This window comes from Fundulus heteroclitus, chromosome 11 (assembly GCF_011125445.2).
Source record: "Fundulus heteroclitus isolate FHET01 chromosome 11, MU-UCD_Fhet_4.1, whole genome shotgun sequence".
Classification (NCBI taxonomy): Eukaryota; Metazoa; Chordata; class Actinopteri; order Cyprinodontiformes; family Fundulidae; genus Fundulus; species Fundulus heteroclitus.
In genome coordinates, this window is record NC_046371.1 from 6,426,328 (window position 1) to 6,440,752 (window position 14,425).

The following is a 14,425-nucleotide window of genomic DNA, read 5'->3' on the forward strand; positions in this document are numbered from 1 at the left end:
CAGAGCACTTCGCTCTCAGACTGCAGGTCTGCTGGTGGTTCCTAGAGTCTCTAAAAGTAGAATGGGAGGCAGATCCTTTAGCTATCAGGCTCCTCTCCTGTGGAACCAACTCCCAGTTTTGGTCCGTGAGGCAGACACCCTGTCTACTTTTAAGACTAGGCTTAAAACTTTTCTTTTTGACAAAAATTATAACTAGTGGCTCATGTTACTCTCAGCTACCTTTATAGTTTTACTGCTATAGGCTTAGGCTACTGGAGTATATCAGGATCTAATTTTCTCACTCTATTGAGTTCTACTGTTCTTCAATTATGCATTATGTGTTGTCATTTCTGCTTTAACTTTCTGTTCTCTCTCTTTTCTCTTCATAGTAGGTACACCTGGTCTGGCGTTCTGTTAACTGTGACATCATCCAGAGAAGACGGCTCACCCGCTACTACCATCTAATGTAGAACAGATTACTAGATCAATGTGTGCTTCTGTGCTTTTTTGTTTCTCTTGTTGTGTCTCTGTTCTGTCTTCTGTAACCACAGTCAGTCGAGGCAGATGACCGTTCATACTGAGCCCGGTTCTGCCGGAGGTTTTTCCTTCCCGTTAATGGGTGGTTTTTCTTCCCACTGTCGCTTCATGCTTGCTCAGTATGAGGGATTGCAGCAAAGCCATATACAATGCAGATGACTCTTCCTGTGGCTCTACGCTTCCCCAGGAGTGAATGCTGCTTGTCGGGACTTTGATGCAATCAACTGGTTTCCTTATATGGGACATTTTTGACCAATCTGTATAATCTGACCCAATCTGTATAATATGATTGAACTTGACTTTGTAAAGTGCCTTGAGATGACATGTTTCATGATTTGGCGCTATATAAATAAAATTGAATTGAATTGAATTAAATGCGGGTATTCCTCCGGGTTAATTCTAAAGTTATACAAAAACACCATTAAAACGACATTAATGTGGTAATAACACACCTGAGTGAAGTTGCCCCCCCCCCCCACCCTCTTCAAATCAGACAAAATTGGTGCCAAACGTTTGTGCTACGTTTGTGCTGGTTTGTGCAGCAAAAATTTTCGTTTGTGCCGCTATCATTTTAAAGATATAAACAAATGTTTTTACAGGTAATCAAAGGTCAACCAGCACCCCCACCTTCTTCAAATCAAATGAAATTGGTGTCAATTGGTGTCAATCAACAAACAAAAACTTTTTGCTGCACAAACCAGCACAAACGTTTGACACCAATTTTGATTTGATGAAGGTGTGTGTGTGTGTATCTTCAAAACCAAAGCAGCACAAATGAAAATTTTTGCTGCACAAACCAGCACAAACAGAGTTGAGTTGATTGACACCAATTTCGTCTGATTTGAAGAAGGTGGGGGGGCTGGTTGACCTTTGATGACCTCTAAAAACATTTGTTTATATCTTTAAAATGATAGCGGCACAAACGAAAATTTATGCTGCACAAACCAGCACAAACGTAGCTCAAACGTTTGGCACCAATTTTGTCTGATTTGAAGAGGGTGGGGGGGCCAACTTCACTCAGGTTAATAACGCTCATAGCACTATCAAACAATGTTGGAGAGAAACAAAATAAACCTTATATTTGAAACTAACCGTGGTCGCGTATCCGGGAAGAACAAACGTTATCCGGAAGCTAATAGTATTAGGCTAGCGGACATTCGGCACTAATTTAAAAAAGCTTCGGCTTTATTTTGGTCGTAATGAGCGGACCGGATAACACAACATCAATATCCCATCAATGTATGAAACTTTTGTGGACATAACGTTTGTTATAACCGTAAAAACACACTTGAATTACATCAGCATGGCATGGTTTCGAAGAAGCTAGCGGGAGCTATGTCGGTTAGCTCCACGTGTTTTAAAAAAACACAGTGAAAACGCATTAAGTAAACTATTCTAAATAAACCAATAACTTTCCCTGTTAAGAGGCCAAACCTGCTGGTGCCTCTGTGTCAGTTCGGTTCACTTTGGACATCCCGTTGGAAGCAGTTGAAGTACTCCAAGGGAAAGCCGCTTATCTCAGCAACGGCTAGCTCAGAACATAGCTGTTAGGAGGCGGCCCAGGGTCGTAGGCCGTATCAAACTCAGCGCTGCGGGTTTGCAGCAGAGGAAATCGGGGACTGCAGCGTTGGGAAAGCAGGGCCTTGACTCGGCTCGCCTGGTGTAGCCACTCTAGTGCGTCTTTGAGCCAGTTGCAGCAGGCAATTTCAGATCAGTTTTTCTCCCAGGCGAGGAAACCGCTCCGCGCCTTCTCGAGTCAGCTTGCCTGCAACAGCTGGAAAAAAAACAAAGCTGGTTTTGAAATAGATGGATCCTTTACTCTGGCGTCTGGTTGCACAGAAGATACACTGCAGACTTAGCTTCGATCCAGCCGGCAGTTCTCCCCAATGCCGCTCCCTGGAGCAACGGGAATGAGGACGATTGTCTGTGGGAGCTTGGCTTTATAGCAGGGAACCCTGCTGAGGGGGCAGTTCCTCGGTGCCTGTAAAAGTGTCCTGTTCCATGTTGTTTCCAACTCAGTCTGATTTTTCCTCATGGCTTGATGGCACAACACTACTTTTGTTGAGTCTCCGCCGCTTTTGACGAATCAGCAAGAGAACATGGGCCAACTTCAATATTTATAACTTTCTTACCTCTGAATACATTACGCCTCTAAACAAAAGGACCTGTGCAGTCGCAGCAGCAGCAGTCTTCTTCTTCTCCCATGTGCATGCACAACACAGGTGTTATTTCAAGTTGTCGCCAGAGGGGGCAAACCTCTGCAAAAAGTAGGTGACTAAAGGATAAAATTGTGCCTTGAGTGTGAAGTCTTTATAGCTATGAGCTTAAAAGCCCTACTCACCACAAGGGTGGTAAGTTTTCCCTTTGTGCTGGTGGGACCAACATTTGGCACGTTTCAAAATGTTTGTGCTGAACTGTTTTACATAAATCATTAAACTAAAATGTTCCAATAAGAATTTGGCCATTGTTGTATGTCATGGTGCATTTTTGGAACAACATCCTTCAAACAAACAAAAAACACAATGAGACATTTTGCAAAGATATATTATTTTTAATAATCTATTCTCAGCCGTTACATTTCTCAGTGGAGAGAACAGAAGCAGCTCAGCCTCACTTGCAGACTTATTTCTCCTTAAAAAAATAAAGAAAATATATTTAATGTACTCTTTTTGCTTGTTAGCTACATCCAGTTAGCTAATCATGCAGTATGCAGGGAAAATAAGTGGCAATATTTGGTCTTTTTTATTGTTACTTTCATAACATGGAAGTGAAGACTTTTCTGTTAGGCCAGTGAAATGATAATGATTATTTAGACATTTCTCCACCAAGCAGGCCCAGCATTAATGCTAGCCTAATATTAGCTTGCTTACATGGCTAGCACAGATTCCCATGAGGTCCAAACCTGTTTAATGGCTTTGTGTCCATTGGTTAGCTCTTTATTAAGTTACTGTTTTACTATGCAAACAAAAACCTTATTGTCCAGTTTTGTATTTGCAAGACAGAAAAAAAAATATTTTAAAAACTACTGATTTCCATGTTGCACTGCATAAAAGTGTAGCAGGTAGCATGGTTGACTTGCAGCAAGAAGGTCCTGGGTTCAAATACTGGCCCGAGATCTTTCTGCATTGAGTTTGCATCTTCTTCCTGTGCATGCATGGTTCTCTTCAGGTCCAAAAAAAAAATACATGACTGTCAAGTTAATGGGTTTCTCCAAACTGCCCTTAGGTGTGAGTGCGTGCGCATATTTGTTTGACCATGTGTCTCTATGCTGCCCTGTGATGGGCTGCATAGAGACTGAGCCGATGTGACATGTGAATTTCTCCAATGCGAGATCAATAAACCTATCTTATCTTATCTTATGGACTGGCTACCTGTTTCGGGTGTACCTTGACTGTTGGATAAGTGGGTATAAACAATGGATAATTACCATATTTTAGAAAGTGTGATGTCTTTTCGGCTGCTCCCTTATTCAGGGGTCGCCACAGAAAGCATTCTTGCACACCGACTTACCAGAAGCCCTTCCTGACAAAATCAGGATTTGAACCCCGGGCTCCCTGATCAAAGGCTCAGGTTAGCCTGTGACGCTAAATGTAGCTTGGGAACCCAAACAGTTATTCTTTTTTTCCCCCCACACTTATTCAGACCAGGGAAAAAAACATTTTGTTATCTGAAAATGTTTTCCTGAAGCGTATTGTTATTGTTGCTCAGGAGATCTGGGTTCCAGACTTTAAAACTTAGTTTGTAGCGTTACCACACTGCATACAGATTAGCATTGCACACGGTCTTAGGGTATACATTTGTACCAAATTTTACCTCCGTCTCTCCAAATCACACGGGCCGCTGCTCTAGTCAAAGAGATCTTACGCTCAGTGATGTACGATTCCAAAGTAGGTCTTTAGACTAAAACATCTTTCTTAAATGAGTTATTCCAGGTTAAAGTTAATTAAAAATCCACTGAAACTGAATTTGGCAATACAAATCCTTACTTTAGGCTTTTGAGAACCCTATAAGCTCCATATAATTCTCAAGTTTAATTATTTTCAGATATTTGCATTTTGAATACTTATTTTCTAGCCCTTAGTTAGTTTTGCATTTTTAAGTAAAACTGTTTATACATTAATTTTAGACAACCTTTTAACTTAAAGAAACATGCAACAATCTTTTCTGCTAAATATATTACATATTAACTACAAAGGAGCAATTTTAGATTCAGACATTTTAAGTTAAAGTTTGACTTATTAGACTACTTGATTTTAACATTGGAGTAGTTAAACTCAACTAAAATGATATTTCCTCAAATCATATTCAGACTTAAAAATAGTGTGGAAATATTTCTCTTTGCTCAAGAAAGACTTTGAGGTGTTCCCTTTTCAATTCATACCTTTTTCTTGGCTAAGACCAAATCATTTTCAACAATGATACATAATGATGTATAGAATTGTTATAAAATAAATGTTTTCTACAGTCTAAAAGATGTCAGATTTTATTTAATCAAATGTTAAAAAAAGAAGTTTTAAAACTAACTGTGCTTAGAAGTCAACAAAAGTTGTGAAAATAGACTTAGAAATATTTGCTTAAATCTGTAATATCCCCCATAACAATGAGTTTAGTAGATTTGACACCATAAACCACCACAAAGTTTGTACAGCAAGAAACGATGAGGCTGATCACAGCCCATGTTCTACAGGCTCCGGGTCACTCAACCTCATCACATGAGCTTTCAATGCTGTGACTGATTGTGTGTAAAGGTTAATGTGTCACTTTACTATGAATACAATTTATACAAAGTAGAAAGAAACATTTGTTAAGGAGAATCAGTTTCAGTGTGTTTAACTGCAATTTGTATGATAGATCAGCAGGTGAAGGAGACTGCCACCTAGTGGACACAAAGCCTTAAACACGCTTACAACACAAAATCATCATAATAATCATAGAAAACTAGGAAATATTAGTTTACAGTTTATATAATGTTGTGCTTTAGAATAGTTTCTTCCACCACTTTTAATCACCCTCCCCGCCCCCCAAAATAAAAAATAAATCATGCCCCAGTCCCACACATCCCACCGTTCACCCACATTATTAGTTTCCATCCATGTGGGTCTCGCGCCCGCTCATGGATGATGGACATCACACCCAGATCCCACAGTAATGTACAAACACGTCAAAGCTGCATGACAAGCCATGCGCCTTTGACTCGTATCAAACCTCAACACAAAAAAACACAGTTAAAAAGGTAAGACTACCAAACAGAACAAAATAAAAGCGAAACACCCAACAGGAAAATATATGATGAACACCACATGTAAGATGGGATGCTCCACAGTCACAACGTTCATGGAGCATGCCCGTCATTGTACACATACATGTGAATATTTACATGCAGCCAGGAATCGTAGTGAAGCATGCACTTCCTCGTCCCCTGGGCAAAGCACGGCTGTGGTGGGTTTGTTAAAAGGTTCATTTGCATTTGTGACAACTGGGAGCTGAGTTCAACGTCGTGGTTTGCCCCTTAGCTCAATTGCATAACAGATAATGAGAATGATAAAAATTGTCAAATCCCACTGATTGAATGGTCAATTTAATAACTATATATAGCATAACTGCAGATGTATAGCTTTTGTTCAATTGAATTCCCAGGAAAATCCTAATTTTTTTATTATATACATTATATATTTCACTAAAGAAATAACTTTAGGAATTCAATAGAGAACAGCTTGTCGCAGATCTTTCTGAACTGTCCAGCTTTTCTTTATAAACACATTATGCTCCTGACAGTTTAAGCAGAACTAGATATAGACCGAGTGCACTTTTACATATTTTTTTATTTAAATCTCTGGTTGAATTATTATATTTGACCAGTGACAGAGCTCTCCCTCCCAACCACCTGAAACCACATATGCATTCCTATTGACTGTAAAAGCCTTTGTTTTATACACAGAACACAGATTTTGCTCTTATTTCAGTTTTGCATACTTTAGTTTGTCTTACTTTACTGACCTACGTCTACCACAGTTGCTCCAGCGCTACCCAAACAACAGTCTACCGGCTGTAGCAAACAGTTTCACTCACCACTGACACTCAAAATCTCTCCTCCTCCAAACCACATGGCTGAATTTGTCAATAAAAACATCTGATATCAAAAGGTTTGCCTGCTGTTTTTTAGTGTTTTGTACAACTTTAAGCAGCAGAATCTCTGGATCCAGTTACTTTGTGTCTCTAACCTGAAAAGGTTGAAGACACAAATAAAAATGCAAAAAATTTTTCTCGCACCATGTTTAAAAGGTGCCAATATTAGTCTAACTTTGATTCTGTTGTGTCTGATTGTCTTTTTCTATTAAATAAAATAAAGCGATTTTGTATGAAATGCTGTAAGTAAAGTTTTTTTAATCTTCTTTAAACCTTTTAGGGTTTTTTCTGAGTCAAGAGAAACTCTTCTTTTAACAACCTAAAGCAGGAGTGTCCAAAGCTCGGCACGGGGGTCATAACTAAAATAGTTAATTTCTGCACATTATTCACTTCAAAGAAAGAAATTTAAACCCTTTAAACTTAAAACTAATCACTTATAAATGGCACAATAAAAAAATTAGCCTACTAAGCAGTAGACATTTGTATCTACCAGCTGTGCAAAGTTTATTTTTTGGCTTTAAAAGGTCTCTCAGGTTTCTTGCACTTACTCTTCACCTTGCAGATTTGACACTTTGTGCTTTTTTCACTCAGTAAAACCAACACAACAAAGATGTTTAGCAACAAAATAAAATATTTACTTGTTTTTTTTACTCACTGATCAGCCAAAAATGGGACAATTTTGGTTGCCTGTCGGTCTATCATTTCATCTGTCACTTACAGAATATATCTGGTAATAAAATTCATGACTTTATTATCATTACTGTCATAGACTAGAGATTCCAAACCAAACCTCACCCAGTTCCCAGTTGTCATGCTTTATTTCTCTTAAATATACCTGGGTCATTGGAACATTTGGAATGATTGCTGCATTATGCAACTTTCACATAGGGAAACGTTAAACAATTTAAAACAGAAGCTGTAGAAAGCCTTACTAGATTTTAACCCCAACCAACCTGAATTTGACTGCAGCCAATAACTAAATCTAAGTGGTCTAGGGGGGAGAAAAGGAGTGATTTGGACCACCACCAACCCTGGAAGGCCAGAGGGGAGGGGGAGGAGCATGCACAAGGGGGAGAAGGGTGGCTGACGTCAGGGTCTTCTCCTCGTTCAATCATTCCTGTCGGAGAGAAGCAGTGTGTCTTTAAGGTGTAATAATGGTTTCCTGTTTTAAAATAAAACACAGGTACAGTTGTTACAATCTGCAGTTTTTTTGTTGTCTAAATGAATATTTACATTTTGGAATCTTTCAAACAATTTAGGAGAGAATCTGTTATGTTGATTCCATTTCATCTTGTGGTCCCAAAGGGACAGAAGACTGATAGATAGTCTGATAGCATATATAATGATATTTTAAAGTCAGAAGACCTGAAAACATGAATTAATCATGACTAACCTCTCTACTGTTTTCAGAGCAGAGAAGGAAATGTGAACTTTTGTGACAAGACAAACACCTGTGTGGCTAAGCAACATTGACCGTCGCTACATATAATAAAATTAATATACAAAATTGACTCCTCCCAGAAGTGGTCCGCCTCCACGTTTATCCTTGATAATCAGCTGCAGGCGGGACGTTTTTAATCCCCTCAGCATCTGAGCCCAATGAGCCGCAGAAGTGATTCAACCTCCCTTCCAACCACCACTTGTGTTGCATTGGCTTAAAGTGTATGGAGCTAAAACAGTGACAGCGTGCAGCCACATTGAAAAGACATTTGGCATTGTAAAATCAAACACTGAAAAATTAGACATTGAAAAATCACTTGCAATGACATCGAAAAAAAGAGATTTGACATTGAAAAGTCAAACATTGTTAGGAAAGTAAAAACTTATGATGCAGAAAAATGGAAAGCCCATGGAGGGGCCTTCAATCTAGCCCCGCCCCCGACAAGCTTTGCAGTGACAATGAAAACATCTCTCATTGAAAAAAAGCTGCAGCATAAAATCAGAATATCATCATAAGTTTTTGCTTTCTAACAATTCTTGACTTTTCAATGTCTAATTTTCACATAAATCAAATCTCTTTTCAATGTCACTGCAAGCTGTCACTGTTTTAGCTCCATAAACGTGACGCTTTGGGGCCAAACCAAATGTGTTGCAACAAAACTAATTGATAGAGTTTGAGTGGTGTGGTAGCCGGTGGAGATGAAATATTGTTTTGACAGCTGTGGAGCAGTTTGACCAACACATGAAGCCTTTTTGTGTAAAAACGGATACTTTGGGCTGCTTTCACACACCGCTGCGAAGTTTTACACAGTCACACCAAAAGCACCCTAATATAAGATATTCTGCTCACACCACTGAGTGCAGGAAAGGGAGTCCTAATGCTCATGCATATGAAGAGTAACAATGCTGGTCAGAACTGGAGCAGAAACTACAGCATCTATCAGAATGCTGTCAGATTTTATTTTGTTTTTGGGAAATGGAATTGTTAAAAGCAGTCATTCTTTACTATTCAGAGTGCAGACCTTAGGGTGTGCAGACATTATGTTACGCATCAAACATGATTTTGTTGGTTGCCTAATCTTTTAGCAACTTTCTCATGCCTTGTGCTTACGTTATTGTTTTTAATCATCATTATCTACATATTTCTCAGATTTGGAAATGAATACAACTACCAGGAGATACAAGCGTGATCATAACACGCCAACATAACACCAATATGAAGAATTTAAAAATGTGTTGGTTTTTTTTGGTGAGTTCCAAAGATGATATTCCTAAGAAACACAAGAATTTCTTGGATTGTCAGAGTATATATATTTTTTTTTTTTTTTACCAACTTTGTTGTATTTCTAAAAATATCACAGTTGACCAAAATCACTTTTGTATATAAAAAGGCCACAAATAAGGCTATAGTAAGACATTTATACTAAACAGTAAATACTGTGAAAGTATTATTTCTTCCCCCCCTCATATTTATAGAAATTCAATTCACCATCAGATTACACTAAGAATAATGGGAATGGAATTATCCATTTACTGGACGATTACAGCAACCCTAAACTTTCTGCAGTAGCAAGCTTTCACCAGAGGATGGCGACACAGAAGGGTTTCCTTATAATCTAATGAAGCTGTGTGATTGAGCATACATATATCGATACAAGTATTCACTTTAGTTCAGGGTAAACCGTCAGAGGAAGATATTTGGTAGTAAAAATGTTCTCTTACTCACAGGGGGCCTGTTTAAAGAGATCTGTAATCTTATTTTTATTTCTCAGTCTTTATATATTTTTTTGGTTTTGATTGTTCTTTCTCTGGCAACAATTAAGGCAAATGTATTTCCTATTTTCAAAGGGTCATGGTTTGGTATACATTGCATAATTCCCTTTTTTTGTTTTTATTAGAGTAAAAAAGGTCTAATTAAAGTGTCAGTATATAGAAAACTCTGATCCAGGCAAAACGGGGCAGAATTTCCTGTTGCATCTACTAGTAAAAAAAGGAATATAGCTTCATTCACATGCAGGATTCTAAGTAAGCATCTCCTTACACCTTTATACCTGTTTGATCATCTGTCCGGTTCTCTCGATGACGATGGTTTTGTCTTCTTTAACAGGTGAAGTGAGATGGTAGTCGTCGCTAAGTAGACCAAGGAGCGGGTACTGGTTCCTGTACCTACAGAGCCAAACAAATGGACAGGCCTCCCTTAAGGACTCATTCTGGTACGTGTGAAGAGCCAACTAGTGACGCCATCATGGTTATCTATACAATAACATCAACCCAGAGGTGACTTAGAAGGCGGCTGAGAAGTTGAGACTGAATTAGTTTCAAATTATTGTGTGTACCATAATAACCAGACTGGACCATATGTTAGAATTAGACTGACCTTCAATTACATTGAATGAAATTATCAGTGATGTCTGACTATGTTCTGACGTGTAATTGAAATTAGATGATTAGATTAGATTAGATTAGATTCAACTTTATTGTCATTACACAGGTACAAGGCAACGAAATGCAGTTTAGGTCTAACCAGAAGTGCAATAGCAGCAAGTGCAGGATAAACAATGGTTCCATAAGTACAGGGCATGGATATGAGATGAATACTATTATAAACAGAATTTTACTGATAGATTTGTCCTATGAGTATATTATATAGATAACTAGTGTTGTGAACTAAATTATTCAGACTGGTTAAAATAGCAATAAAGCTCTTAATCTGTAAAATTATTTAAGAGACATTAAGAGTTTTGGTGTGACTCCAGATTAAAATGAATGTAATTACTGTAATCTTTGTTTAGGTTGCTTTAAAAAAAAAAAAAAACAGATGAATATCATATAAAATGCCTGAATATGTGATTTCAGGTGAGCTGCATGATGTGTGACTGCTGTACCTCTTGGTGATGACCGTCTTGGTGACGTTCTTGGAGCTGTCGTTCCTCTCCATCATCAGTTTTCTGATCTCCTGTGGACCAAGATGGTTCAAAGTCAGCAAACTTTAATCAGTTTCAGAAAAAAACAGCTGTGTAACATTAAATTAAATCAATAAATAACTTATTCTATGAGTGTAACCATAATATGCCTAATATGCCTCCCGTATGTTTAAAGAAATTCCTCTGTATTTTACAGCCACCCGTTTTCAAATTAAATGGTAAATGGTAAATGGCTTGTACTTGTATAGCGCTTTAACTAGTCTTGACGACCTCCAAAGCGCTTTAGGTAACACTTTATTTGAAGGGGTGTACATAAGACTGACATTACACTGTCATAAACATGACATAACACCTGTTATGAACATAAATGACTCTTTATGAATGTTTAGGACTGTTGTCATTACTTGTCATTCGGTAAATTATGACAGTATTAAAGCAAAGTTGACATTGTTTAAAATGTCTTTCTTATGACAAGCCCTTAATGTAACAAAACCCCAAGTCAAGGCCTTAATTTAATCAAATCTCAAATCAAACCCTTAATGTAACCTAATCCCAAACCAAGTCCTTAATTTAACCTGATCCCAAATCAAGCCCTAAATTTAACCTAATCCCAAATCAAGCCCTTAATTTAACCTAATCCCAAACCAAGCCCTTAATTTAACTTAATCCCAAATCAAGACCTAATTTTAACCTAATCCCAAATCAAGCCCTAAACTTAACCTTGTCTCTGTTAATGCCAAGTTGTCATAACAAAGACATTTTAAACAATGTCAATTTTGCTTTAATAGTGTCATAATTTACTGAATGACAATTAATGTCAACAGTCCTAAACATTCATAAAGAGTCATTTATGTTCATAACAGGTGTTATGTCATGTTTATGACAGTGTAATGTCAGTCTTATGTACACCCCTTCAAATAAAGTGTAACCGCGCTTTACACTACAGTTCAGTCATTCACCCATTCACACACACATTCACACCCTGACGGTGGTGAGCTATGTTAGTAGCCACAGCTGCCCTGGGGCAGACTGACAGAGGTGAGGCTGCCATGCACCGGCGCCACCGGTCCCTCTGACCACCGCCAGCAGGCAATGCGGGTTAAGTGTCTTGCCCAAGGACAGACACAGACACAACAGACACAGACAGAGCAGGGAATCGAACCGGCAACCCGCCAATTGCAAGACAGACTCCCTAACCTCTGTGCCACATCGCCCCATAAATTAAGTCCAAGTGAGAAACCTGTGAGCAGCTATCTGATGCTAGCATCTAGACAAGACAGACATTCATGTAGTTTCATTGGCTAACAGGAGGAGACTGTTGATGCTAAGCAGGAGGGAGAAACCTCAGAATGCAGACTGATGAGCAACGATAATTGCATACAAATTCCTCAACTACACCTAAAATCTGGATCAAACTTGGACACAGCTGGGCGTTCCGGCAGGAAAATGATCCCAAACACAGATTAGAACAGGTAAGAGGTTAGGGAACAAGCAATCTAACGTTAAGCTCCAATTTCACCTCTACTGAAACAGTGAAAAATGAAAAAAAAAAAATCTGTTTCAAAAAGCAACCAATTTAAATTAATGGTACCAATTCTAGAGAAAACTGGTCGAATGTCCACCTCTAACTACAGCTAAAGTCTGGTAAAAGTCTGCAAATACAGCATGTGGTTGGATGGAAATTAACCTGGAACATTTCATCAAATACAAGCACGGGTGTATGCATATATTTGAATTAGAGAAAACCCCCGAAAAAACTTCTAATTCGTTTTCTTATACATAAAAACAAAAAGGTCACTGGGTGTTTATAGGATAACCCTTCCACCCGGTAAAAGGAATAATTCAAATGAATCCTTAAAAGACAAAAACTAATGAGACACAACATGCTGCCATCTTCCGTGGCTCACGCCGCCACAAGACCTTTTTTGTTGCACTCTTTTTCACATTTTAGAAACTGAATGATAATAATAAGTTATAATAATGTTATTTTGTGAAACAAAGCCTTAGCAAAGACATTTAGTAATAAAACAGTTTTAGAAGACAGGGGATTTTTAGCCAAATGCAGTTAGCTTAAAAGTCATTTCCTGAAGTTTTATCCTGAATTTATGACGTTTCTAAGAGAAAAACCTCGTTTAATTACTGTAGGTTGATCTCCAGTAGATTAGTTCATGCCTCTCTCTTTGAGGATAAATATCACAGTAAGAGAGACGTTATGTTTCAAACCTCCTCCTTCTGCTTGATGACGATCTCCCGCTGCTCCAGCTTGGACAGCAGCTCTGAGATCCTCAGCTGCAGACTGGTGTCTGAGGACGACTTGGTGGTAGTGCTCGTGGTCGTGGTGATCTGCGTCTGCAACCTCGAGATCTGGGACTGGGGTCCATCAGGACAGAGGGAGAAGAAACAGAGATTTTATTCAAACATCCAAACAGCGAAAAAGCCTGAATCTCCATTCCAAGCACTTTCCTTCATATATAAGGCTTCCAACACACTTTTAAGTCCAAACTGTTCCAGAATCCAATTAAAAGAGTCTGTCCTTTTAAAATAGGTGATATTGGCACTTTTAAATTTTTGCTACTACATTTTTTGATGGATTTATAAAAGAAGTCATAATCTAATATGTTCTGTAGAGTTTCAGCCAACGTTATATAGCAGAAAAATCAACAACTGTCACAGCAAAGCCTCCAACATCTCCACCGGTCTTCTCAGGAGGCTTTAATCTCCGTGACGTTTTCATATGACATACGCGTGCCTGCTTTGCTTTGCTTTGCTTTGCTTCTTACCCTCAGCTTCTCGATCTCTGCGTTCCTCTCTGCGGTCACCGCGCTGATCTGGTCCTTGTAGTGCTGCGCCAGCGCCTCCGTCTTGAGGTGCAGGCTGTCGTTATTGGCCTGTCCAGCCAGCTGAAGGACGGACGAAGAAGAACATGAAGAAGGACACGGAACAAAGAGCGGATCGTCATCATTCACATCGTTCGAGGTTTGCTGGGGTGCAGTATTCAAAGTGTTGGATGAAATTGTACTTTGGTTGGTGCGTAAGATAAGGAAAGAAAGAGGGCTTCGCTGATTTGACTTCTAAAACCCGGTTTCCTCTTAAATCACCATCGGATGACTTCTGTATTAAACGTCATTAGGATCTATTCACATTTAAATCCTAATGAATTTAAAGCTCCAGGATTTGTTTTTGATTTTTTCCAATTCAATACAATTTGATTTATTTAGCGCCAATTCATGATACACGTCATCTCAAGGCTCTTTCCAAAGTCAAATTCAATCAGATTATAAAGGAAACCCAGCAGGTTGCATCAAGTCTCTCCAAGCAGCATTCACTCCTCCTGAAAGAGCGTAGAGCCACAGTGGACAGTCGTCTGCATTGTTGATGGCTTTGCAGCAATCCCTCATACTGAGCATGCATGAAGCGAC

General features: G+C 38.8%; 1 protein-coding gene and 1 long non-coding RNA gene across 5 annotated transcripts in view; one reads left to right on the top strand and one right to left on the bottom strand.

Annotated features, from left to right (window-relative positions):
• Positions 1–3,046: 3,046 nt before the first annotated feature.
• The window catches only part of pof1b (POF1B actin binding protein), a 47,784-nt gene continuing 36,405 nt past the window's right edge, over positions 3,047–14,425 (bottom strand). For 3 of the 4 annotated variants that reach the window (XM_036142788.1, XM_021319641.2, XM_021319640.2), the window contains exons 9-13: positions 13,787–13,906; positions 13,230–13,376; positions 10,968–11,038; positions 10,134–10,248; positions 3,047–7,804 (exon numbers count right to left, since the gene is read on the bottom strand). In XM_036142788.1, the coding sequence (XP_035998681.1) occupies positions 7,784–7,804; positions 10,134–10,248; positions 10,968–11,038; positions 13,230–13,376; positions 13,787–13,906 (474 nt within the window). In that variant the 3' untranslated portion in view covers positions 3,047–7,783. The remainder of the gene's footprint in view (positions 7,805–10,133; positions 10,249–10,967; positions 11,039–13,229; positions 13,377–13,786; positions 13,907–14,425) is intronic. The other variant, XM_036142789.1, reaches the window with a different exon arrangement.
• On the top strand, positions 10,189–11,236 carry LOC118564501. Its single transcript, XR_004931890.1, has 2 exons — positions 10,189–10,295; positions 10,939–11,236. It is a non-coding gene; the product is annotated as an uncharacterized LOC118564501 (long non-coding RNA).